Source organism: Puntigrus tetrazona, chromosome 1, assembly GCF_018831695.1.
Source record: "Puntigrus tetrazona isolate hp1 chromosome 1, ASM1883169v1, whole genome shotgun sequence".
Taxonomy (NCBI): domain Eukaryota; kingdom Metazoa; phylum Chordata; class Actinopteri; order Cypriniformes; family Cyprinidae; genus Puntigrus; species Puntigrus tetrazona.
This window is the reverse complement of record NC_056699.1, coordinates 9029474-9055960: the sequence shown is the minus strand read 5'-3', so window position 1 is coordinate 9055960 and position 26487 is coordinate 9029474. Positions and strand designations below refer to the sequence as shown.

At 37.8% G+C, this 26487-nt stretch overlaps 1 protein-coding gene and 2 long non-coding RNA genes across 4 annotated transcripts; all 3 read right to left on the bottom strand.

Annotated features, from left to right (window-relative positions):
* Nucleotides 1-2487: 2487 nt before the first annotated feature.
* LOC122352814 lies at nt 2488-4053 on the bottom strand. Its single transcript, XR_006251927.1, has 3 exons — nt 3984-4053; nt 3266-3300; nt 2488-3168 (listed from the first exon to the last, which is right to left on the bottom strand). It is a non-coding gene; the product is annotated as an uncharacterized LOC122352814 (long non-coding RNA).
* A 6939-nt stretch (nt 4054-10992) lies between these two features.
* Nucleotides 10993-12464, bottom strand: LOC122352717. 2 transcript variants are annotated; one of them, XM_043250318.1, is made up of 5 exons: nt 12434-12464; nt 11930-12325; nt 11655-11813; nt 11223-11257; nt 10993-11126 (listed from the first exon to the last, which is right to left on the bottom strand). In XM_043250318.1, exons 1-5 carry the CDS (start codon nt 12435-12437, stop codon nt 11013-11015), a joined length of 708 nt encoding a protein of 235 aa, XP_043106253.1. In that variant the 5' UTR covers nt 12438-12464; the 3' UTR covers nt 10993-11012. The 2 variants fall into 2 exon arrangements, with proteins under 2 accessions (XP_043106253.1, XP_043106341.1); XM_043250406.1 differs by having other exon boundaries at nt 11655-11780; nt 12012-12325.
* An 11673-nt stretch (nt 12465-24137) lies between these two features.
* On the bottom strand, nt 24138-25138 carry LOC122352408. The gene is made up of 4 exons (XR_006251869.1): nt 25019-25138; nt 24515-24682; nt 24287-24321; nt 24138-24196 (listed from the first exon to the last, which is right to left on the bottom strand). It is a non-coding gene; the product is annotated as an uncharacterized LOC122352408 (long non-coding RNA).
* Between the last annotated feature and the right edge of the window lie 1349 nt (nt 25139-26487).

Genomic DNA, 26487 nt, shown 5'->3' with positions numbered 1-26487 from the left:
AATATAACAAGCATTCAGACATATTTTAGACATTTTCCAAGATTTTGCAAAAGGCAAACCCACACTGCCCCCTCTGGTCTCTAGTAAAACTAAACCCAGTGACTGATCTGACCACCAAAGTGACTTCATTCAGACAGAACATGGACAAGTGAAAATACACATTGTAATTCTTGAGATGTCTATTATATGCAATGAGAAAGCAAGTCTCCAGGTAGAAAAAGCATATTTCTTATCCTGTGCTTAGTCTTGAACATCATATGTACATTTAAACGTGGTGTACATTGTCAAAGTAATACGGAAATGTCCAAAGTGCTGTCTTGCAAGAACTGAAACCTGCTCTTTGTGCTTAACTCTTAGAGATGCAGCAAACGTGACACTTCCTCATCAAGCACAGTCATAAGAAAGGCTTTTGCAAACACTGCATGCATACAAACCAAATTAACCACAAACACACCATATACGCTTTTACACACATCAGCCTATTTCCTTCTCTATATCTCTCATAACCACACAAGCGCTAAACTGAATGGAACATTTTTGTTTAAAGATAATACAAGACCCTTAAGGAAAGTAATAAAAGAAACAAACTAAGAAAGTGTATTACTACTGGGGAGTAAACTATTGTGGGCATTTTCCTTTTTCTTTATATTATTAAGATATATTTAAGACTGTCTGTGTGCTAGTCACAAGCTGTTAACCAAACACACTAACCTGCTCAGCACAGAGTGTGTTTTGAGGAATCTGGGCTAATTGTAAAATTGATAAATGCTGCAATTATTCAGTTGTTTTTGTCGTGTGCCACGTGTTCTGTGTGACCTACTTTTAGTTAATTGTCGTATCGTGTTCAGCTGTCTTGTTTAAGTATTTACGTTGTATATTTAAGTCCTGTGGTTTCAGTTCTGTTGGTCCGATCTCGTCAATGTTTTATGTGGTTTAGTTTATTTGCCTGTCTGCCTACCTGCCCGAGATACTAATTCTGTATATGTGTATGATTAAACTCGTTAACCTTATATCCTCATCGAGTGCTCCTTCACGTTAAACCACACCCTGACATTAAGAGAAATATACACACGTTAAACTGAACACCACTTCACACAGGAAACCTACTAGAATCCAGCTCAATTATATTTGATGTCTGTTCAGTTTGTGTTCTGAACTGAGCGCAAGTACTGAAGTCTCTGGTAGCTCTGGTATTCAGAAAAAAGCCAATGTCTGTAATGAACATGTGTTATGATCGTACCTCTGCTGTATTTCTAGCTTTCAACTTGTCAAAATTGCTATGAATGCTCTATAGTGACAGACGTCCACTAGCTGAAATTACCTACATTTAATTATATAGTGTAATTTGGCATAACACAAGTGAAGATCAATCAAGACTAATTGGTCTTTATGGATCAAATAGTCCCATGAGAACAAAACAACAGGTTCTGGAGTGAAGAACCAGTATGTTTCTGACAGCATTTTGCCCATGTCAGGAAACCTTTTGAATGAACTATAACCTACTTAAAATTTGCTTAAAAATATCTAGAGATGTTTTTGCTAGATAAAGGTTTGCAAATATTTTAAAATTATTAAAAAATAGTATTAAAAGCTCAACATGATTTGAATGAACATACATATGTGATGTTACTTTGTGATATGTTTCAGCAAGTCGCTAATATGGCTTTTCTTAATATCCCACTTCCATAAAAAATAGGAAAAATGTATGTATCAGAAATAAGGCATGTCTGTTTTTCAGTGCTTTCAGCACAGGGAGCTGTCCAAAGTGCTGAATTTCTAGTGAAAAATAAAATGATTTCCTTAAAGTGCCCATAAAATGAGTTATGAAGGTTTATGATTTGATTTTGGGACTCCCAAATAACAGGTTGATATGCATGCAAGGTCAAAAAACACTTTCATTTTCCTAACCTGCATTTATTTTTACCTTATTTATTCAACCATGCCCCAACGATTCATTCAACGATTAGTTTTTCCAAACCCCTCCGGTTGGTCAATTTCATATAAAGCAGTGTTTTTGATCTTTAAAGTGGCATCTAGTGGCAAATAATTAATTTGCATTTTCATTCAGACCAACGCAACAAGATCACCAGGTGGGCGGGCAATATGCTAATGTTTTATTTTGAGGTCAACATCAAAAAAAGGCTTGGGACTCGTTTTAAAAACGACTCCTTTTTCATTATTCAGAGTTCATTCTTTATTTTGAGAAACAATAACTTTATACACAGAGCTCTTTCAGATTTAAAACTTTGCAGGATGTTTTCATTCACTTGAGCTGTGTTACACACTGCATGAAAGATAATTTTCCAAAATTCATAATAGGGGCACTTCAATGTGATTAGAGATAAAAGAAGAATATAACACATTTACAGAAATAAAAAAAATAATGCAGTTGCTTAATCTTAATGTTGCTTTAATGCTAATAAAAATATATAGTTCCTATAAGTAGGACGTTCACACTGAAAATTCCAAAAGAAAAATGCACTTCAAACGTCTGCATGATACACCTTAATAGACTGACTGAATAAAATGTGGGATTCTGAATACGTATAGTATGAATATATTAGCCTTAAGTTTATCTCTAACCCAGTTTGTCCCAAAACAACATTACATTTGGAAGGTACCCATTCAAAAACATATAGTCTCTCACTTCCTCCAGTAGACCTCTTTCACACTTCTGCATTTTGAATTGTAGTGTATGAATGGTAGTGACCCATAGCTGAACTCTGCAGGAAGGTAGATCCCCGGGAACAAGGTTGGGTACCTCTAGTCTATGTTGTCGAAAATGTACAGTAGTCAAAAGGATTTCAAATCGATGGATTTATTACAAAATAGAAAACAATTATACAATAATACAATAATACAGCTACACAGAGCCCAAAATATAAATACACAAAGAAACAAAAAGCAAACCGTGTAAAAGCAAAGCACACACTGGTATGTTTGGTATGGTATGGCCTTGGCCCACTGTGCCCACAAAAAGACAGTATGAGTTCAACAAGGACAAGTGTCAGTATCAAAGAAATAAATACAGTTGTATAAATCGAGCAGGTAGAATCACATCTTGGCGTAGGGATGTTCAGATGTTAGCAGTCTATAAGAGACTTCAGTGTGGAGGCAGATGTTTCCAGTCTTCCTCAAATCACACTGATGTTTCTCCATTAGATCCCACTGAAATAAATAGAAGATCGACATGACACAAAGTAAACTATTGTTTTTGACATGGCATACCCTAAACATTCCTGAAAACAATTATAAATCTAAATACCTTAATAACATCTGCTGTGAGTAGATCTGAAGAACCTAAAATGGCAGTAAAATAAGAACAGTGAGAAAATAATGCAGGTCTGAACACGGGAACTACTGATAGATGTTAGCTCCTAACTTATACACTGGTGAAGTCATAGGCTAATGGCACAGTTTACTCAATCCGATGACATCTGTTTTTACAACATTAAATAGAATTAGAATAATTGTACATTAATAAGTGAAGCAAAACAATTGTGATTATTTCTGAGAACTCTTTCTCTGCAGGCAGACAAAAGCACACATAATGGTACAGCACATCCTTTATTTTATCACTTATTTTCTTAAAGAAAAAAAAATATTTTATAAAGGATACAAGAATATTTTATTAAAGAATGAGAAGAAATTGTCCTCATTATCAATTTCTGAAGTTATTTGGCATCCCTACTAATGACATCATTTTGATCATCCTGACAGGTTTTTTTACCTCACTGGAGAAAAAAAAAGTAATTGTTGGAGATATGGCAAGCAAAAATTATTAATAATAAAAATAAATATTACATATTAATAATAGAAAGCACAAAGGTGGCCCGAAATAAATAAACAAATAAATAAATATTCCAAATTGGGCCGTCTAAGGGTTTAAACTTCAGGGCTGAAAATGACTCCCACTCCAGCTGTAATGACATGTAACATATTTCATTTCAAAACACAATGGAAATGAACGGCAAATGAGATACCTGAGGTCTGAGCTGAACAGTAGCAGTAAACACAGATGGAGGACAGGAGTGAGGAGAGGAGAACACACACACCGGGACACACACTGAACAACAGCATCCAGCAGAGCACACAGTCAGGAGGTGCAGAGCCTTCAGAACAGGAAGTCAATAAATACAAATGCTAATAATGATTAAAAAAACAGTTTGTCTTGCTTCTCCAGTAAAGTTTAAGAATTATAAAAGCAATAATAATGACTAACATTTAGCTTTTTTCTTACTTTCCAGAGAAAGACGAGTTGTTTGGTTTCCATAATAGTACACTTTAGATGAGGAGATGATGCCTTTATTATCTTCATTTACCTTATTCTCTACTTCCGCACAGTAGTACAGTCCCAGATCAGAGACGGTGACATTAGTAATATGTAGATCAAGAGAATTATTATAGGGGTTGTGGATGAAACTGAATCGCTGAAAGGCCTCCAGGTCCCATTGTCTTGAATCTATTATGAAAGTGGGTTGATTTTCGTGAGAGCAGTTTCTTATCCATACAATGAATGAACCAAGACTTAGAGAGCGATCACAGAAGAGAGTGATGTTTTCTCCTGGTCTGACTTTCATCTCCACTTCTTCTCCAAAACTGCTTTTCTGATAAAACAGGAAAACTGCAAAAGCACAAAATAACTTAATGTAGCACGATCATACCAAAATATTCACAGTAGAGACATTTTCATTTAGCTGAAGAAGTATATTTTTTCTTACACATGAGCGTGATGAGAAGTCTCGTCCTCTCCATCTCAGCGAGTGATCGTGAGTGTGACGCTGACAGAGACTGTGCTGAGGGTCTTAATGCAGACGTCATCTGATTGGTTCACGCTAATGGAAAGTTTTACCCAAAACGCTCTGTGTCATGAAGGGTTGGTAAATTGAGTTGTTGTTTGGAAATACAAAGAGCGTCAGAGTTTTTAACCAATTACCAGTTACCTTATGCTCGTTTTTTTTATCTGATAGATATGTTTAACTATAGAATTGATTCACACATGGAGATAAAGCATCCTCATTTGAGACATTTTGGTGTTTACAAATTCAATAGGTGATTCGTGCTCCTCATGAATCATAAGTCTTTTAAAATCAAACTTTACATATAAAAGTTTCTAAACATATCAAACATGTAATATGACATCTAAACATGTCAAAACAGGAAACCCACAACTCTTTCAAGCAGACTACTTACACTCACTTCACATCTCTAGTCACCAGGTCACCGAGCACAAATGTTTCCGTTAGCCTTTGTGTGGCTTAGTGTTTTATTAAAAGTATTTGCATGAGAGAAGTACTTGCTCAGACTAGTTAATAATGCTCTATACTGTGATTAAAGTGACTGATGGATGAAATTAGACTTTAAAAAATGAGATCTTAATTTTTACAGCATTTTTACAGCGTGTTACTGTTATACTAACTTGGAATTTAACTCTGCTCCAATTGCTTCAAACAAAGTTTAAAATACTAGTATTTGTATTGTGTTAGTATGTGAACTTACAGTCTCCTGAGAAAAAAATAATTCAGTATGAATCAGAAAACATGCCTTTAACTCAAATCATTGGGTTTTTTGGGGTTTTTGTGTTTTTGCTTGTTTGTTTAAAAATAATTTTTACTGTAACGGGGGTCTTATCTTACACCTTTAACCCTTTAAAACCCACAGCAAAATTGTCAGTTTTAAATGAATACTTATATGTGCACACTACAGCGTGTTAAAGTAACACTAAGTCGGTGCATAAGGTAATGAGATAATTCTGTGATCAATTAAGAGATGATTGAGCATTAGTCACGAACAGCTGTTGTTAAAAAACAGAATCACTGAATGAAAGAGAAACACAAGAAATACAACTGCCTTCAGACACAGATGAAATCAGTTGAAATAAATAAGACATTAAATATCTCAAGATCTTATTAAAAATCTCCTATCAGCATTACCAGCGTCACACATTACTAACCAGACTGATGTTATTTCTGTTGGTCTGATATTGATATTGTCGTCTCTTCTCTTAAAGGCACACTAGAACAAGCAGGTATTACACATGATTATTAAAAACACATTACTGACCATTTAAAAACAAAAAAAGCTCAACAGTGCTATGAAACAGCTTATTTCATATTCTAGTTTGAATATATTTCGATGTTCTCTTTTGTCACACTTCTGACGCGACTAGTTCAGAGCAACTACATTTCTTACAGTGGTGCAGTTTAAGACAACTTTTTAATTTGAATTCACATTAAAACAAGAGCAGTGAATTACTGTGACATTAGCACCATTCTGCTTTTCGTTCACTCATTTGTTGACCCAGTAAGCATTGATTTCAGTTCATTCCTTAATACAGTAAATTATTGTAAATTAATACTCTTCAATTCAGTAAATTCCTGCCAATGTTTAACAGTGTGGGATTATTTATTTATTTGTTTATTTATCAATCAAAGGACTAGATGGAAGTAGTTCAAATTCTGCATAAAGCACATGACATGCGTCCAAAATCATTTTCCTCACCTGTCTGAGAACAATTTTGCTATAAATAGACTGTAGAGGTGGATAAACCTCCATACCGACCACCTTCATTGCTGTATCCGCTGTTTGCGGTTCATCTGAGACCTAAGGGTTATCAAACCAGGACGCTATGCCATAACAGACTCAATACAATTCAATCGCATAAACCTCTGTGTGACCCCAAAAAGTCTAAGCCTCATAAAAAGTACATTTTTTGTTGCGCTTTCAGACACCGATAATCTACATGCACTTCTCATGAAAGCTTTTAATCAATAAATAGACGTAACCTAAGATGAAAGTTTTTGCGTTTTCCTTGCTCGTAGTTGCTTTCAGATCACTTTTATGCTTTTACGCTAATAATGACCAAATTATTATACCAAACAAACAGAGGATAAAAGTGGAGTAAAAGTACTGACACATCCCTTGAAATGTACTCAACTAAAACAGTGTTCATAATTCGTTACTTCATCCCTGCATTTTGGCACAACCATGTATATCTGTCTTGAAAATAATAAAATCCAGTGTGATTAGACATAACAGAAAATATAAAAAGCATAATGATGGGGAATCAGAAAATGCGACACACATGTGGCACTGAGAGTCACGAGACCTTGTTTAATCAGAAATAACCTGATCTGTCTTTTCTGTCATGTGTTGTCAGTTTTCTTTTTGCTCTGTGATGTATTTTTAATAGCGTGAGAATGCATGTGTAGTGTGAGAGCTCCATTTATTTGTCAGTCTTGCTAACAGTAAGGAGGGCGGGTCTTTGCAAAACTGTCATCAGCTAGTAACCATAGATACATATGCATAGACCAGAACTGAACTGAACTGAGAGGGTTTGATAGGCAATTAGTTTATTTATTTATTTTTAATATTTTTTTATTATTATTTTACTATTTAATACTAATATTATGTAAAAAATGAAAATACATTGCAGTAGATATTGTGGAGATGAGATACTCTAGTTATCACCCACACCTTATTTGCCACTCTTTTAATTAAACTAAAACCAGAGTTACTGCAATAACCTTCTAATAACAGTTTTCTTTGTCAGACTGGTTTTTCTGCATTGCGTGGAATGGATTTCATATTGGAACAGTGAAACACTTCTTGCAGAAACTCCATTATCACCACCTTCTGGTTCATTTTAATTATGTTTTTTTTAATTAATCATGAAACACAAATATACCTACTTACACCCTTAAACAATACATGAATATATTCTTCCCTTTTTGTTTTTTTACTTATCTTTAATATATCTTTTAGGACTTGACTGATGATTTACCAAACCAATTGAATCACATTAATTGATAAGACTTATTTTTTGTTATAACTTTTACATAGAAATGTAAGATATTAATCGTATAAATATAATTTAAATGTGTAAAATAACAAGCATTTGGACATGTTTTGGACAAAATGATTTGCATTCAGACAGAACATGGACAATTGTCATTCTTTAGACGTCTGTTATATGCGAGTCTCCAGATAGAAAAAGCATATTTTTTACACATATTTCTTATCTTGTGCTTATTCTTGAACATCATATGTACATTTAAATTGTCACATGGTGTACATTGCCAAAGAAATACGGAAATGTGCCGTCTTGCTTTGTGCTTAACTCTTAGAGATGCAGCAAGCGTGACACTTCCTCATCAAGCACAGTCATAAGAAAGGCTTTTGCAAACACTGCATGCATACAAACCAAATTAACCACAAACACACCATATACGCTTTTACACACATCAGCCTATTTCCTTTTCTATATCTCTCACAAGCACACAAGCGCTAAACTGAATGCAAAATATGCAGTTAAGATTCCTCTCTTTTTAACTGAGAATAATGCAAGACCCAAAAATACAAATAGTGATTGTATAAATCCCTTTTTTAAAATCCCATGCTTTGAATATTTAAGTCAAATTTGTTTTGATTTCAATTTTATCTGAACTGTTTTTCAAAATTAAATGCTCACTTAAACAGGTAGACCTAACATGTATCAGTCTGAAGGAAAGTAATAAAAAGAATGTATATTACTATTGCCTTCTTTCTTTATATTATTAAGACAAATAGACAATAGAATAGACAATAGAATCTGGGCTAATTGTAAAATTGTGTCTGATAAACTCGGTAGTTATTCCGTTTAAGAGAAATATACACACCTTAAACCGAACACCACTTCACACAGGAAACCTACTAGCACATCCTGTTATTCAGATCATCACTGTTTGTCTACAAAGTTTTTGTCTACACATTTTTATTAAAGGTGAAAAATACTGTTGATGCTCTGAATACCAGAGTAACAACTTTACAGGTTTGAATTTTTAATCTCATTAAAAAAAAAAATCAATGAGTGATAATATCCAAGTATGGAATAACATATATTTTACATAAAAAGTCCTCAAGCTTGTTGTGTTACATGACAAACCTCTGACTTTTCTGTTTTAGGTCTATTCGGTTTGTGTTCTTAACTGAGCGTAAGTGCTGAAGTCAGAGCTCTGCACTTTGTTTCAACTAAACAAACAGAAATCATTGGGAATAAGTGAATGCTTACCTGTAGTATTCTTAGAACAGAGGCAGAACACACACCGGACACACACTGAACAGCAGCGTCCGGCAGAGCACACAGTCTGATACAGGAGGTGCTGTGGAGGTGCTGTTCAGGGGTCCTGAAAAAGAAGATACTTGCTCAGAATAAAACAGAAAAGTATCAATGAAAATTTATTTTATTTTAGGTAAGGGATATATAGAACTGAATCACTGAAATATCACAAAGCCCCATTGGCTAAAATCTGTTATGAGAGAGGGTTGATTTTTTTGTTCATTAAAAGTTTCTTATCCATACAATGCTGGAACCAGAAGTTAGTGAACGATCACAGAAGAGAGTGATGTTTTCTCCTGGTCTGACTTTCATCTTCACTTCTTCTGCGAAGACTGTAAAAATGTAAAGCACAAAATAGCACTTCAAATTCTATGATTATGCCTCTCGTGAGTGTCAGTCTTTAAATCAAAATTCACCTATAAAAGTTTTTTGTTTGATTTTAGTGAGTTTAATTCAGAACAGGAAACCCACAGGTCTTTCATCCATACGACTTACAAACACTTTTGCAACTTGACATTAAACTAATCTTTTAGTTGATCAGTGGTCGCCAAGCACATATGTTTTCATTAACCTTTATGTGGTTTTGCCTTTTGGTGAACGTGCACGTATTTTTGCATGGAAGAAGTACTTGCTCAAGTGCTCTATACTGTGGTTAAAATGACACTGAGCTGAAATTAGCTACATTTAATTATGAGACTTTGTAATTTTGCATAACACAAGTGAAGATCAATACATCACGTTCACCTACAAACTATAAAGAAATGTTAGCAAGACTAAGTGGTCTTTATGGGTCAAAAAGGCCAATGTGGGAATAAAAACAACAGGTTGAGGAGTAAAGAACCACGAATATAGTATGCATCTGACAGTTTAGGAAAAAACTTTGTTCTGTGCATTCAGCACTGGGAGCTGTCCAGTGTGCTGAATTTCTACTGAAAATAAAACCATTTCCTCAAAAATCAATGTAATCAGAGGTGACAAGAGAAATATGAAAAATTCCACCTGACAGACCTTGTTGTTTATGTATACACAAGTCAGTAATACATTTATTTTTAGGCATGCTAGCTTGCTTATTTATTTTTAATTTTGTTATATATTCTTGTGTGTGTGTATATATATATATATATATATATATATATATATATATATATATATATATATATATATATATATATGTATATGTGGAAAACTGAGGTAATTAACATAGAGACAATATATTTATTTGTCAGTATTCTATGCAATATTCTGTGCTGTTTTTTTGTGTGTTTAATGTCTGGATGATCAGCTTCTTGATCACCACTCTATCCATGGGCCTTCTCAATTAGTAGCTCTAGAAAGAGACCTGTTTTTTTGCAAACTTGGCATCTCCATCTCATAAAGTGATTGTGAATAACTGACACTGCTGGGAGTCTCAATGCATACAAAATGTAACTTTGTTTGATAATACTGTAGGTATGATTAGCATCAAATGATTCTGACATAAAAGATTATGTGCTTTACATTTCACATGCAATAAGAAAATCTCTAATCTGTCTTTGTTTTATTGTAGAGGATCAAAATAAAAAACTATTGCGCAACAGCATCTAAGCATGTCAGATGGAGACAGGAAGCCCGCAGGCCTTGTTTAGACCATTTACAACCTTTTCACATTTGACGCTTTTACACGTTATCAATCCTTCACTTCACATCTCTTGTAGATTACTTATCACCAAGCAAGTGTGTTTCCATTATTCTTTTCTTGATTTCTTGCATGTATTTGCATTGAGGCATATAGCTCACATCAATTCCTGAGTGTGCCAATTAATTGGTTACAATTATTTGACCTTTGGTGACAGATCAGTCTTCCTATGCATTACCATGACTGCCCCCTAAGTAAGCAGCAAGTTTGCAGTAAGTTGTATAAATCGAGCAGGTAGAATCACATCTTGGCGTAGGGATGTTCAGATGTTAGCAGTCTATAAGAGACTTCAGTGTGGAGGCAGATGTTTCCAGTCTTCCTCAAATCACACTGATGTTTCTCCATTAGATCCCACTGAAATAAATAGAAGATAGACATGACACAAACTAAGCTATTGTTTTTGACATGGCAAAGCTAAAAATTCCTGAAACAAATTATGAATCTAGATACCTGAATAACATCCGCTGCAAATATCTCTGCAAAACCTAAATATGGAAAGTAAAATAAGTACAGTGAGAAAACTATACAGGCCTGAACACAGTTGTTAGATGTCAATACCATCCAAACAAATAAATACTACTGTATAATTGTATAGTTTTCCTCATCATTATGTTAGACTATATACAGCATCTATAGTCTGGGCAGATTATTTTGTGACGACTGCCACCAAAACACTGACATCTGCAAATGAAACGAGCAAAATCATTTTATACCACAAAACAAAACTATATACACAAAACTATCAGCATTCTTAGGTTTAAAAAATATTGTACTATACGTGTATCTTTTGTTTGCAGATTTGATTTCTAACAAAAGACTGGCCAGAAACATTATGTTTTATATTGGAAAAGGTGTTATGGAAATGAACGGCAAATGAGATACCTGAGGTCTGAGCTGAACAGTAGCAGTAAACACAGATGGAGGACAGGAGTGAGGAGAGGAGAACACACACCGGACACACACTGAACAACAGCATCCAGCAGAGCACACAGTCAGGAGGTGCAGAGCCTTCAGAACAGGAAGTCAGTGGCGCAGAACACACTAAACACAGATAAATAAATTTGTGTTTTAATACTGTTCTTCTTGCTTCTCCGATAAAGTTCACTAGAATTACAAAAGCAGTGATGTTTTAATGTCTAAAAGAAATGTTTTCTTACCTTCCATAGAGAGGCGGGTTATTTGGAAGCCATAATAGTACACTTCTGAAGAAGATATGATGCCTTTTTCATCTTTATTTACCTTATTCTCTACTTCCGCACAGTAGTACAGTCCCAGATCAGAGATGCTGATGTTAGTAATATGTAGACCATGAGAATTATTATAGGGGTTGTGGATGAAACTGAATCGCTGAAAGGCCTCCAGGCCCAATCTAAACCCCTGCCTAAAATCTATTATGAGAGAGGGCTGATTTTCGTGAGAGCAGTTTCTTATCCATACAATGAATGAACCAACACTTAGAGAGCGATCACAGAAGAGAGTGATGTTTTCTCCTGGTCTGACTTTCATCTCCACTTCTTCTCCAAAACTGCTTTTCTGATAAAACAGCAAGACATCTGCAAAAGCCCAAAATGACTTTAAGAAGCACTTCAAATTATGCTTTCATTCCAAAATCTTTATAGTAGAGACATTTTCATTTAGCTGAAGAACAATGTTTTTCTTACACATGAGCGTGATGAGAAGTCTCGTCCTCTCCATCTCAGCGGCGATTGTGAGTGTGACGCTGACACTGGTGAGGGTCTTTTATATGATTGGCTCACATCAATGGAAAATTCTACATTAAATGGTCTGAATGATGAAGGCTTGACAGTAAATTGAGTTTTTAGAGCATTTTTAACCATTCACCAGTTAACTTGTAGACTTGATTAGTTTGATTTGATTTTGTTGTTAAACTCCTCTTTGGTTCAGGAAAACAGAAATACTCAAGATAACTTTAGTAATTTATATTTTAAATGTGATTAGTCAGTTCAGGTGTTGCCAAGAGTGTTAATGTCTTTTAAATCAAAGTTTGCCTATAAATCATTTTTTATGCCTAGTTTTGTCTAATTGTAATGGTTTTAATTCAACATCTAAACATGTCAAAACAGGAAACCCACAAGTCTTTTATTCATACCCGCTTATCAGATCACATCTTATCGCTCACTTCACATCTCGTAGCTGATCACTGGTCAGCATGCACAAATGTTTCCATTAGCCTTCATGTGGTTTTTTTGTTTTTGCAAAAGTGCACATCTATGCACAATAAATGCTTGATAAAAAAATCCAGCTAATGTTCTATACTGTAGTTAAACGAACACGGACGTATGTTCGCAGAGCTGAAATTAACTACATTTAATTATGAGACATTTGGCATAGTACAAGTGAAAATCAATACTTTATGTTCAACTACAACTACAAAGTTTTTAATATTAGAGAGGAATAAAGAACCGTCTGTATATCACGTTCTTCTTACTGTCAAATTTGTGTTAGACAGGAAACTATGCATAGAACCCTAATGGCATTTTTTCCCACTTTTAAAACATTTTATTTTAAAAATTACATTTTAAAAAAATATACCCTATTTAAAATTCACTTTACTTTAAAAACATCTTAACCAAGAGTTCACCACAAATGTTTTCAAATATTTTAATAGTTTTAAATTAATCTAAAATAATGCACGATTGTGATAAACTGTCACGAAGGAACGGTCTGAGGCGTGCGGATCCATGTGCAGGCTTTTATTAAACGAAGGCATGGTCATAACAGGCAGGCGTCGAACAGGGCTAACAGATATATAGGAGGCGAGGCAATAACAAAATCCAGAGACAGGCGGAGGTCAGGTCAGGCGGCAAACGATCAGAGAATCAGAATACAGACAGGGTCAAAACCAGAGACAATAATCCACGAACGATATAACTACAATACAACAGGCGAAACAATGCAACCTGCAGTTGAGTGGCTTGCTGCAGTATTTATAGTCCTCTGACAGGAAGTAGCAGCAGAGGGAGTGATCGCAGATCACCCAGAGGTCAGGGCTCCCTCTGCTGGCTTGGTGACATAGCCCCCCTCCTAGGAGCGACTCCTGGCGCTCCACAACACAAAACATAACTGTGAGCTTGGGAGGGGGTTCCGGGAGGGAGTCAGCACACTGAGACCAGGGAGGAAGAGACGGTGGGAGGAGCCAGGGTGAAGACGGGAGGAGTCTGGGGCGGGAGGCGATCCAGAGCCCAGCCATGATGGTCAGTGGTGGAGCCGACGGAGGGAGGAGCCATGGAGAGGTAACGGTCATCAACCCCATGGAGCCGACCGACGGCGGCGGAGCAGGTGGTCGGGGAGACTGAGGCGGAGGCGGAGGCGGAGAGCCGAAGAGCCAGGGCGACACAGCGGCGCTGGAGGTCCTAGGCGATACCGCAGACTTCGGCGACTGATGCGGAGACGGGGGACGAGAAGGACGCGGCGGAGCCAGAGCGACAGAGGACTGAGGTGGAGCCGGGGGAAGGGAGGAGCCTGACAGAGCCGGAGGGATGGAGGGACGAGGCGAAGCTGGAGGAGTGGAATCCTGAGGCGACGGATGGTCGACGACCGACCAAGGCGTAGCCGGAGAGACGATGGAGCCTGGTGAAGCTGGTGGAATGACGGAGCACGGTAGAGAGGAGGGAGCTAGGAGCCTAAGGGAAGCCGGCGGGTCTACAAGCCGAGGTGGAGTCTGGGACTCGGAGGCGGGACGGTGAAGCGAGGGATCCTTCACCCACGGCGGCGATGGAGACTGGCAGACCCGTGACGAGCTCCAGGTGGAGGGAGGAGGATGAGTGCAGGGGCTGCTGGGATCCATTGACGACGTGTAGCAAGGGTGGGAGGGTGGGATAACTTGAGGCTTTGCACGAGGCGCGGGCACTGGAGGCTTGCACGCGCGCGCGGGCACTGGAGGCTTGGCACGCAGGCGCGGGCACTGGAGGCTTGGCACGAGGCGCGGGCACTGGAGGCTTGCACGCAGGCGGGCACTGGAGGCTTGGCACGGGCGCGGGCACTGGAGGCTTGGCACGCAGGCGCGGGCACTGGAGGCTTGGCACGAGGCGCGGGCACTGGAGGCTTGGCACGCAGGCGCGGGCACTGGAGGCTTGGCACGAGGCGCGGGCACTGGAGGCTTGGCACGGCGCGGGCACTGGAGGCTTGGCACGCAGGCGCGGGCACTGGAGGCTTGGCACGAGGCGCCGGGCACTGGAGGCTTGGCACGAGGCGCGGGCACTGGAGGCTTGGCACGAGGCGCGGCACTGGAGGCTTGGCACGGCGGCGCGGGCACTGGAGGCTTTGCACGGCAGGCGCCATGTTGGAAGCGCGCAGGGCAGGCGGCGACCATCTTGGGAAGCGGCTCTGGGCAGGCGGCATCCATCTTGGGAAGCGGCTCTGGGCAGGCGGCATCCATCTTGGGAAGCGGCTCTGGGCAGGCGGCATCCATCTTGGGAAGCGGCTCTGGGCAGGCGGCATCCATCTTGGGAAGCGGCTCTGGGCAGGCGGCATCCATCTTGAGAAGCGGCTCTGGGCAGGCGGCATCCATCTTGAGAAGCGGCTCTGGGCAGGCGGCATCCATCTTGGGAAGCGGCTCTGGGCAGGCGGCATCCATCTTGGGAAGCGGCTCTGGGCAGGCGGCGACCATCTTGGGAAGCGGCTCTGGGCAGGCGGCGACCATCTTGGGAAGCGGCTCTGGGCAGGCGGCGACCATCTTGGGAAGCGGCTCTGGGCAGGCGGCATCCATCTTGGGAAGCGGCTCTGGGCAGGCGGCATCCATCTTGGGAAGCGGCTCTGGGCAGGCGGCATCCATCTTGGGAAGCGGCTCTGGGCAGGCGGCATCCATCTTGGGAAGCGGCTCTGGGCAGGCGGCAGCCATCTTGGGAAGCGGCTCAGGGAAGGCGGCCATCTTGGGCAGCGGCTCGGGAAGGCGGCCATCTTGGGCAGCGGCTCGGGAAGGCGGCCATCTTGGGCAGCGGCTCGGGAAGGCGGCCATCTTGGGCAGCGGCTCGGGAAGGCGGCCATCTTGGGCAGCGGCTCGGGAAGGCGGCCATCTTGGGCAGCGGCTCGGGAAGGCGGCCATCTTGGGCAGCGGCTCGGGAAGGCGGCCATCTTGGGCAGCGGCTCGGGAAGGCGCCATCTTGGGCAGCGGCTCGGGAAGGCGGCCATCTTGGGCAGCGGCTCGGGAAGGCGGCCATCTTGGGCAGCGGCTCGGGAAGGCGGCCATCTTGGGCAGCGGCTCGGGAAGGCGGCCATCTTGGGAATAAATGCAGTGTCTTCTTCCTCCATAATACCCAACGTGAGAGCTGACCCCACAGTCACTAAACCAAACTCAATAAAGTGTGCCAGTGATTCACGTGGACCCTCTCGAACAAGTTGTGTTTTGAGTGGCTGATTTATTCCCTCGTGAAAAATTCAATTAGCAAACAGTCCGGTAAATCAGAGAAGTAAGCCAGGTCCAGAAATTCCTGAGTATAATCCTCAAGTGATCGGGTGCCCTGCTTGAGGGTTAGCAAAGACATTGCAAGGTGCATACCTGGCCATGGTTCGGGTGAAAAGCCGCTGGATCCTGGTGTGAGGTTGCATTCTGTCACGAAGAACGGTCTGAGGCGTGCGGATCCATGTGCAGGCTTTTATTAAACGCGAAGGCATGGTCATAACAGGCAGGCGTCGAACAGGGCTAACAGATATATAGGAGGAGGCAATAACAAAATCCAGAGACAGGCGGAGGTCAGGTCAGGCGGCAAGCGATCAGAGAATCAGAATACAGACAGGGTCAAAACCAGAGACAATAATCCACGAACGATATAACTACAATACAACAGGCGAAACAATGCAACCTGCAGTTGAGTGGCTTGCTGCAGTATTTATAGTCCTCTGACAGGAAGTAGCAGCAGAGGAGTGATCGTGAGATCACCCAGAGGTCAGGGCTCCTCTGCTGGCTTGGTGACATAAACATACCTAATGTAAATTGCTAAATATGTCTTTAAGGTACTAAAATGGATTCTCTTATCATGCTAGAAATGGTGCAGGTATCTGTGGTTCGGTGCTTTCAGGAGTGAGAGCTGTCCAGTGTGCTGAATTTTTACTGGGAAAAAATCCAATGAAAAAAATATGAACAGCATGCAAATTCAGTTGCTCAAGATCAGTTCCTCATCTTAATGTAAGTCAGAATGACTATAAAAGTATCAGTACTTCATATTATGATGGGATTCATCCTTTTAGTCCATAGGATGTACATACATGTAGTTTTAAATCAAAATATTGTCCTATCCACTTGTGGATATACCTTTGATTACATTAGTAATTTTTTTTTCAATTTGTAAGATTATTGGAATTTTGTCATGTTACTGTATATCTTCATATATCATATACGCACTATAAAAAAACAGTGACTAGTGTTTTGAGGTGCCCAGCTGAAATGTCGCTGCCCTGATGAATCATAAAATGATTTTTACCCGGGAGCTTTAAAACGTTCTGTGCAAAGGGGACCACTGCATCATAACCGTCCCACTATGAAAACCTTTAATAACTATATTATTTTGATAATAACTAAAAATAATATTTTTGAAGTAAGATGCATAAACATGTGAGAAAAGCAAACTGAGGCAATTAGCATGAAAGACAAAAAGTGTTTGAAAGTGTTCACGCGAATAAACAGTGGAGTTTCTTTGCCCCAGTGTTTCTGTTTTCACTTCCTGTTTCTTTAGTCTGCTTGTTAGTTGCCTTGGTTACCCTTGTGTGTATCACACCCCTTTTTACCTTATTAGCCTGTTTTTCTAAGCTGTGACAGTTACTGTTTTGTGTAGAAAGTGGTCTACCTGTTTTTGTTTGTTTGTTAATTTTTACCTAATTTTGTCCTTTTAAGCTAAAAATTCTAAATCATCTTGTAATAGTGGGCATCTTGCGATTGATTCAGTTACACAGACTAAATTGGAGATCAGTGACTCTTTTTTTTTTTGTCAGACTTTTCCAGCCTCAATACCTTGCTCCTTGGGCACTGCAGAAAAATGGCTGCCTACACTGCTGCAGATGTGTGTTCATTGCTCATTGGTGTGTGTGTGTGTGTGTGTGCACTTGGACGAGATGAATGCAATGCACCAATTATGAGTATATGGGATATCATACTAGGACACACGTTACTTTCGCTTTCGTTACTGGAGTGTATGAAGCTCATCCCGAAAATTTAACCACATATTAATCAGTGCTTCTTTCTGAGAGATGCTGTAATAATTACTCGTCCATCGGAGGGTGTAGAGAAAAGTCTGCAGCTGCAAATCAAGCTTTTGCAGTCATTGCAAGCATACAAACCAAATTCAACACAAACCCTACACACAAGCATTTACAGACACAAAACAATCTCCAATCTTCTATCTCATATGCACACATATGAGCAAAGTGAATGGAAACATTTGTGGTCAAGATAAGACGTGACTTTTCTTTGAAAGAAAACAGACAAGAGATTAAAGCTCCTTTAAAGAAAAACTCAAAAGAAAACTTGCATAGTTCTACTTCAATTCACTTTAAAATCCAAATGGGCAAGAAAGTAGGTTTTCTAGTTCACTTTACAATTTCTAAGACGTCGGATTAGTATTTAGATTAGTATTTTATTTTTTAAACACATGAGAATGCTCTCATTTAGCATGGAATGTGATTTCTGGATGTGAAACGTTTTGGAAAAAATAAGTCAGACAAATGTTGCGGCCGTCCATTTAAAGAAAACTCTAGACAATTTGTTAACTTCTAGTCTGTGTTTGTTTATCGTTCTTTCCCATACATTTATTTATTTGTGATGACCTACCACGATATCAAAAAAAGGCTTAGTTGAATAAACATGAGCATGTGATGCACGTTTAAAAAATCTAACCGAGGCGTAAGTTTTAATATCACTGTATTTCTGAAGAAAGAAGGAAGTATTTTAGAATCTTTAGAAAATGTCATTTTTATTTCATCCTGTATGTAAGGCAGCGTTAAAGCTGCTTTGTCTACAGTGTTACAAGGAAAACGTTGTGTTTACAGCACTTCCTTCTGGCCCTCATGCGCAGTACCTTTTTTATGCTTTTGTCACACAGAGCTTAAACTAAACACTGCTCAACACAGGAAACCCACTTCCACATCCTGTTACTCGGGTCATCACCGTGTGTCCACAAACATACTAAAACACTATAGGTAAATATTTTATTTGTTAATTCTGTACTGCTTATAAAAATGATAATAATAATAATAATAATAATTCTTGCTTCACATTTCCTGCATCGGTGTTTTAATCAAACACACATCTGAACAAACAAACATGCCAACAACAGGATGTTTCAATGATAATGGCTCCCGCATCTTTCAAATCTATTCGGTTTCTGTTCTGACATGAGCGTAAGTAGTGAAATCTGAACTTGGCTCTTGCGCTTCTCTCTTCCGTTTTGTCTCCAGGTCACCACGTCTACAGATGCATAACACACCTCGCTAACATCATTCTCCTGTAATATAACACATTTATTACAATATGTATGTATTTAAGGTACCACTTTATTTTACAGTGTCCCTGTTACGCGTTACTGTACTAACACTAATATAATAAAAAATAATCTTGCATAACTGCATGCAAGTAGCCTTAAACCAAACCCTAGTCTAACCATATAGTAAGCACATGGCGTTAATGAATATTACTCAGTACTTCAATGAATAATTACATTGTAACAACAACACCATAAAATAAAGTGTAACCCATTTATGTCTTTGTAATTTTTTTTTTTTTGTTACATGCTACATTAGGATCCCTTTTCTTAACTTTTGTTAATACTTTAATGCAATATATCTGTATTTATAGATCTTTGTTGACATTAGTTATATAAAATACATTCTGTTAATGTAAGCTGAGATCTATTAAATTGCGTCACCAGATAGAAATTTAGATTTTATTTGTTTGATTTAACATAAATAATAATAATAATGTTTAATAAATGTTTTAGAAGTATTGTCACATTCACTTTTTTAGCAAATGGAACGTTATTGTAAGGTGTTACCCAAAACTTGTTCAGCAACAGAAAAAAAGACCCTGTAGTTGAAATATTCTATGTGGTGAATTAACTTAATGTTGAGATAAGTCATACCTGAAAAAATGTTCTATTTTTATGATTGTCTTTTGATCAGCTGCAGAACCTAAAATGGAACCACTGTATTAGAATATTAACTTATGCAGTCAAACAAATTTTCCTATATATTAAAGTACAGAGTGTAGCAGAGCAAAGGAAAGAGTATTAAACTTTGCATGATTACCTGTAGTATTCTTACAACAGAGGCATAACACACAGATGAAGGAGAGGAGAACACACACCGGACACACACTGAACAGCAGCGTCCGGCAGAGCACACAGTCTGATACAGGAGGTGCTGTGGAGGTGCTGTTCAGGGTCCTGAAAGAGAAGATACTTGATCAAGATAAAATAAACAAAGATGTATCAATTAATATTATTAAAAAAGAAAAAAAAACGAGAACAAGAAGAAGAATCACTTCACTGAGAAAGTAAGGTTTTCCAGAATTAGACAAGCATTGATGTAATAATTGACTAACAGAAGTGTTTTCTTATACCTTCTAGAGAAAGACGAGTTGTTCGGTTTCCATAATAGTACGCTTTAGATGAGGAGATGATGCCTTTTTGGTCTCGATTAACTTTTTTCTCTACTTCCGCACAGTAGTACAGTCCCAGATCAGAGACGCTGATGTTAGTAATATGTAGACCATGAGAATTATCATAGGGGTTGTGGATAAAGTTCAATCGCTGAAATTTCTCCAGGTCAATTATCCTAAAATCCATTATAAGAGAGGGCTGATTTTCGTGAGAGCAGTTTCTTATCCATACAATGACCGAACCAAGACTTAGAGAGCGATCACAGAAGAGAGTGATGTTTTCTCCTGGTCTGACTTTCATCTCCACTTCTTCTCCAAAACTCCTTTTGTGATGAAACAATAAAACTGCAAAAGTACAAAAAAACTTTATGAAGCACTTTAAATTGTACTGTTAATCAAAAAATGTTACATTTTCATTTAGCTGAAGAAGTACATTTTGTTCTTACAAATGAGTGCGATGAGAGCAAGTCTTGTCTTCTCCATCTCAGAGAGTGATTGTGAATAACTGACACTGCTGAGGGTCTTAAAGCAGACTCCATCTCTTATCTGATTTGACCTAAAACGGTCTGCGCCACGAGTTACCTTTTAGACTTTTTTTGCTGTGGTTTGGATTTGTGATTAGGCACCTGATTGGTTCATAAAAATGAAACCGTTAAAGATAACTGAAGTTTATGTGATTGATATGTTTAACTATTTATTATTTATAAGCATCCTTTTCGAGACATTTCATATTCATTCAATCAATTTATGCCTGTCATGAATGTCACATTTTTAAAATCAAAGTTCACCTAAAAAATTCACAAGGTTGCGTGTTGTATTGCAATGGGTTCAGTTCAACATGTTCTCTCCTAACCATTTCAAAACAGTAAAGCCGCAGCAAATGTTCAATATTGTGGTTAAAAGCTGAATATGACGCGTGCGTGACATGCATATGTGGTTAAATATTTCTGATGATAATATGGCTTTTCTTAATACTCCTTCAGACAAACAGGAAGTGCAACCACAAAAAGGCCTACTTTATGCATCAGATGTGGGTGTGCGCCGAGCACTGGGAGCTGTCCAATGTGCTGAATTTCCACTGAAAAAAAAAATTTTAAAGATGCAGTGTGTAAATTTTAGCATCTAGTGGTGAGACTGTGAATTTTCCCCCGCTCACCCCTCCCTTTACAAAAGCTATGGCACAGGATTAAGACGTTGTAGTCTAAAAGAGAGCATAGAAAGCCAGCGAGGAGCTTTTTTTCTATAAAGGCAAATTAATGAGTTGTATTTACTTAATTATTCAATAAATTGATATGCTATTGCATATATTATTGTTACTTGTTCATCGTGTCAGCATTGTATTTGCAAGGGTAGCTTTTTAAGTTAGTTGTATGTCATTCAGACAAATTCATACAAATTGCCAAATTTTATTGCCCTTTAAAGTTGTATAGGCGAATGCTACTCAAAACACAATTTAACAAATGCATTGGCCTACAAAAAAAATTGTTTGTTTGTTTACTATATATATATATATATATATATATATATATATATATATATATATATATATAGTACTCTATCTATTTTTATGGCATGTACATGTACTCTTTAAGTCCCCTCCTGCTGGTCTCCAGACATTAGTGTTGTTACTACGACAACCAATATGACTGTTACAAGAAACATCAGTGTGAAAATAAATCTTATTCACAAACATAATTTAGAAATGTATCAGTGTTTTTTGTGTTTACATAATCAGTTTTATGTTATTTTAAACGTAATCTCAAATAATCTAGTTTGGGAGTGGGATGCTGGGGAGAAATATAGATATTTTACCTAGAGTATCAATAGAAATGACACTGAACATACAGTATCAACGGGTACTAAATTAAAATCACTCTTTGCTACTTCATTTGCTCCATTAACTGAGTTTCACATTCTTCTTGAGTAACCTGTAGTTGAGTCCCTTAAATATAGGTATAAAACTTACAATATTTTTCTCTCATCCCAGTTCATCACAGAGCTTTAACCACTAGACAGCCAGCCTTTGCTTTATTCTCAGAGATGCTTTAATATATCCTCACTTATCCATCAAAAGGTGTAGAGAAGTCTGCAGATCAAACCTTTGCAGACATGGCAAGCATACAAAGCCAAAATTCACCACAAATGTACTGCATAAGCATGTACAGACACAAACTGGATGGAAACATTTGTGGTTAAGATTGTCGTATTCGCAACTGAGAATAAGATAAGATGAAATGTTGCAGTCATCCAGTTGAAGAGAACTATACACAGCTTAAACTAAACGCTAACACAGGAAACCCACTTTCACATCCTGTCACTCAGGTCATCGCCGTGCGTCCACAAACATACTAAAACACTTTTACTGATTACTGTCACTGCTTATAAAAAAGTCTACTAAGTATAAAATGATCATTTCTGCCTCATGAGGAATAATTCATAATCGTAATTTTCTAAAAACAGAATCAAGACAGCTGATAAGTGCAACTTTAATGAGTGATTTTGTCACAGATCTGCCAGGCACCCACCATCCAGCCACCATCCAGCACACCCGTCAGCCAAAAACCCACATTCCCAACCAGTCACCCCTGCACATCATCACCATCATCATCCCCAGCATACCAGCACACACCACAGTTCCCTCAGTGTCTGGTCTCGCTGCTACACGAAGTGGACTACTGCTAAAGCTCTATTGAGTCTAAGCCTACTGACACTTTCCTTGAAACTTACCTCTTTTCTTCCCCTCCAGTTTCAGTTCAGGGTCACAGTGTGCTCCAGATCCAGAATGTTGTTGTTGTTTTCCATTAATCAAAATATGTCATGTTCTTGTCAATAAAAATGCAAATTGAAAAGTGCATGGTGCGGATGGTAATACAGTGCATTTGTTACATTTTGGAAAAATACTACTTTGGAAAAATTCTACTTTTAATTAAAAACTTCATTTAAATAAGCAAATTTGCTTATTAAATAAATATTTGTGTCAATCAAGCAGGGTTTTTTATTGTATTGTGAGTATTGTATTTACTTCTAATATATGCTTCTTTCTGTTTTTGTCTAACCACAGTTTTCACGCTTGCATTTATGTGCATGTCCAGCAGCATCACCAAGTCGAACATCAGCACTTTTATGACATTCGGTCTGTTGCATGCTTAAGTGGAAACATTTGCGGTTTGTTCTTTCACCTTCTTTTTCACGACCACTACAACATATGTCAACAGCGTCAGCACCACAAAAAAAAAAAAAACTTTGCAGACCATAAATGCTGACACACGCACACATATGTTATGTACTACATTATTATACACTTTAATGTTTTATAATGTAAATTAAAATAATATGCATAGTGACATTTAAAATAAAAAATGAGTCTGTGACAAAATAGACTGATAAATAGATAAATAGAACTGTCCTGCAATATTACGTCTATGTTATGTTATGTCAAAAACAAACAAACAAATATACAATACATGCTGGCAATGCATTGAGACTTGACATGAATTGACATGAATTCATTTAAAAAATTCTGCTAATTTATTAAGTATTATGTTTTTATTTTATTTTTTTCAGGAACATAACATGTAATACATCAAACATAATATGCACAGAGATGGCATAGGAGAACAAAATTTTTATTATTATTATTTTGAAAACCATCTGGTACAAATTACTTCAAAGAAACATTTTTAAAACTGTACTTTATATTGCTTAGGTTCTGACCTCAGAATAAACACTGAAGTCTGAATGCTGAGCTCTTTTCTTCTTTTTGCATTTTTTGCTGTATGGAAGGCATGTCCAATGAGGCATAGCACACTTCACCACCCTGGAAAATACATATTATATTATATTATATTATATTAGATTAGATTAGATTAGATTAGATTATTATAGCTGTGAGCGTATAATACAATACCTCATCACGTCCATTCTCAGTCAGCATTCCAGAACCTACAGAAAATTCAAATAACATAAGAAACAACTTGGTTCAGTACAAGTGAAGTGAAATTTCAAATTGACTCGCTGAAAAGCTTTATATACAGTTTTTTGCCTATGACATTTTACACTCATTATAACTGTACAAATGGCACATTATGGCTGTGGCAGGTGAAAGAACTTCAGGAGTTCAGGAGTAAATGATTACCTGTAGTTTTCCTCTGACAGAAGCAGTACACACAGATGGAGGAGAGAAGAGAGAAGAAGAGAACACACACTGGACACGCACCGAACAGCATCTTGAAGCAGAGCATAGAGTCTGATACAAGAGATGTGGAGGAGGTGTTGAAGCGCTCCGCATCAGCAGACACTGGTTCTACATCGAACAGAAGCCATTTCAAGTCATTTATTAAGCATTTTGTTTTCATATCCAGCTAATATACTATCACAACTGTAATTCACCATTAAAATAAGATTGATGTAAATTGCATTTTCTAAGAATTGTCTAAGCACAATATTATCGGTATTTCACATAGAAATTAAAAATTAGATTAGAAAATTATTGCTATTTTAATGTACATTAACACATGATTTGCATTATATAAAAGATAGATAGATAGATAGATAGATAGATAGATAGATAGATAGATAGATAGATAGATAGATAGATAGATAGATAGATAGATAGATAGATAGATAGATAGATTCTTACCTAAGACAGATAAACAAGTTGTCCTGTTTCCATATTCATATGCATATTTGGAATTTACGAAGCCCTCTTTATTTGTATTTATTTTCTTTCCTCCTTTGCCACAGTAGTATATTCCTCATCAGAGACACTGACGTTTGAAATACGTAGATCATAGGAGTTACTGGATGTGTTAATCATAAAACTAAAATGTGATGACATATACCTGAATATATTTAAATGATCTATTAAAAGAGAAGGCTGATGCTCATGTGAGCAGTCTCTCCACCAAACAACGTGTGATCCAAATGGTATGACACAGTCACAGTACAGAGTGATATTGTCTCCTGATTTAACTCTTATGTTCACTTCAGTCCCAAACGCTCTCTGATGTTCACAGAACAAAACACCTGCAAAAGCAAATACAGATTCAAATATGTGAAAGATGACTGTTAATCAAATCAATTTCGTGACAGTAAACATTAAGCATTAAAACACACACACACACACACACACCTATGTACTTACACGTAAGTGTGATTAATGTAAATCTTGTTTGCGCCATCTCAGTGACTCAGTGATAAGGGTCTTGTCAGTGTCAATGGTCTGATTCATTGTGGTGAGGGAAGTCACTGTTTTTTCTACAGAGGGTTGTGTAATTCCGGTCTTATCAGGCCTTTCTTTTACCTGCTTTTTTTAAAATACTTAATTGCCATCAATTAAATAATTCTCAATCAACTTATTCAAAACATATTTCCATTTAGTGGAATGTTAAACACTGTATACTTTCCAATATAGTAAAGAGATTATTTTTACAAATGCTGTTTGGAATTCAAAGAGGCTTTTTTTACGTTTTATTTTTCATTGTTTTCATTTCTAAAGCCCTCAGAATTACCTGTCTTTGTGAGGGTGTTTTTTGATTTATTTGTAAATGTAAGAATACATTTACTCCAGATGCTTATTACTGGCTGCAACCACAAAACTTACTAATGCACTTAACCATAAGGTTGTGGCTTCCCGTTTTAGTATGTCTAAATAGTTTCAGCTCTCAGAATTGTTAAAACTGAGTTCACTTAAAAATGCAGCCTTAAACTTTACATAGGGACTGAATTCTATTAAAATTGTTTATTAAAAATAAGTAATTAACTGTGTTTGAGTAATGTGTCTTCAACTAAATAAACATGCTGCTAATATTTGGTATAAAAACAAGGAAAAGACATGTAATGGATGCAGACTCACACAGAAGGTAGGTAAAAATGTTCAAAGGTTTATTAGCACAGAAGAGCATAAATGGAAATTTGCAGATAAACAGGTCTGTATATAGAGAACAGAGCTCTTTTCCAGGATATAATTATGCAAGGAGTCAAGGAGATCCAGAAAGCACACGCCACACCGCAGAGAACAAAGACGGGTTCACAGAAGGAAACAAGGAGAATTTACTTTATACTTTACCTTACAACATTTCTATGGCCCTACATAGGACATATGGTTTG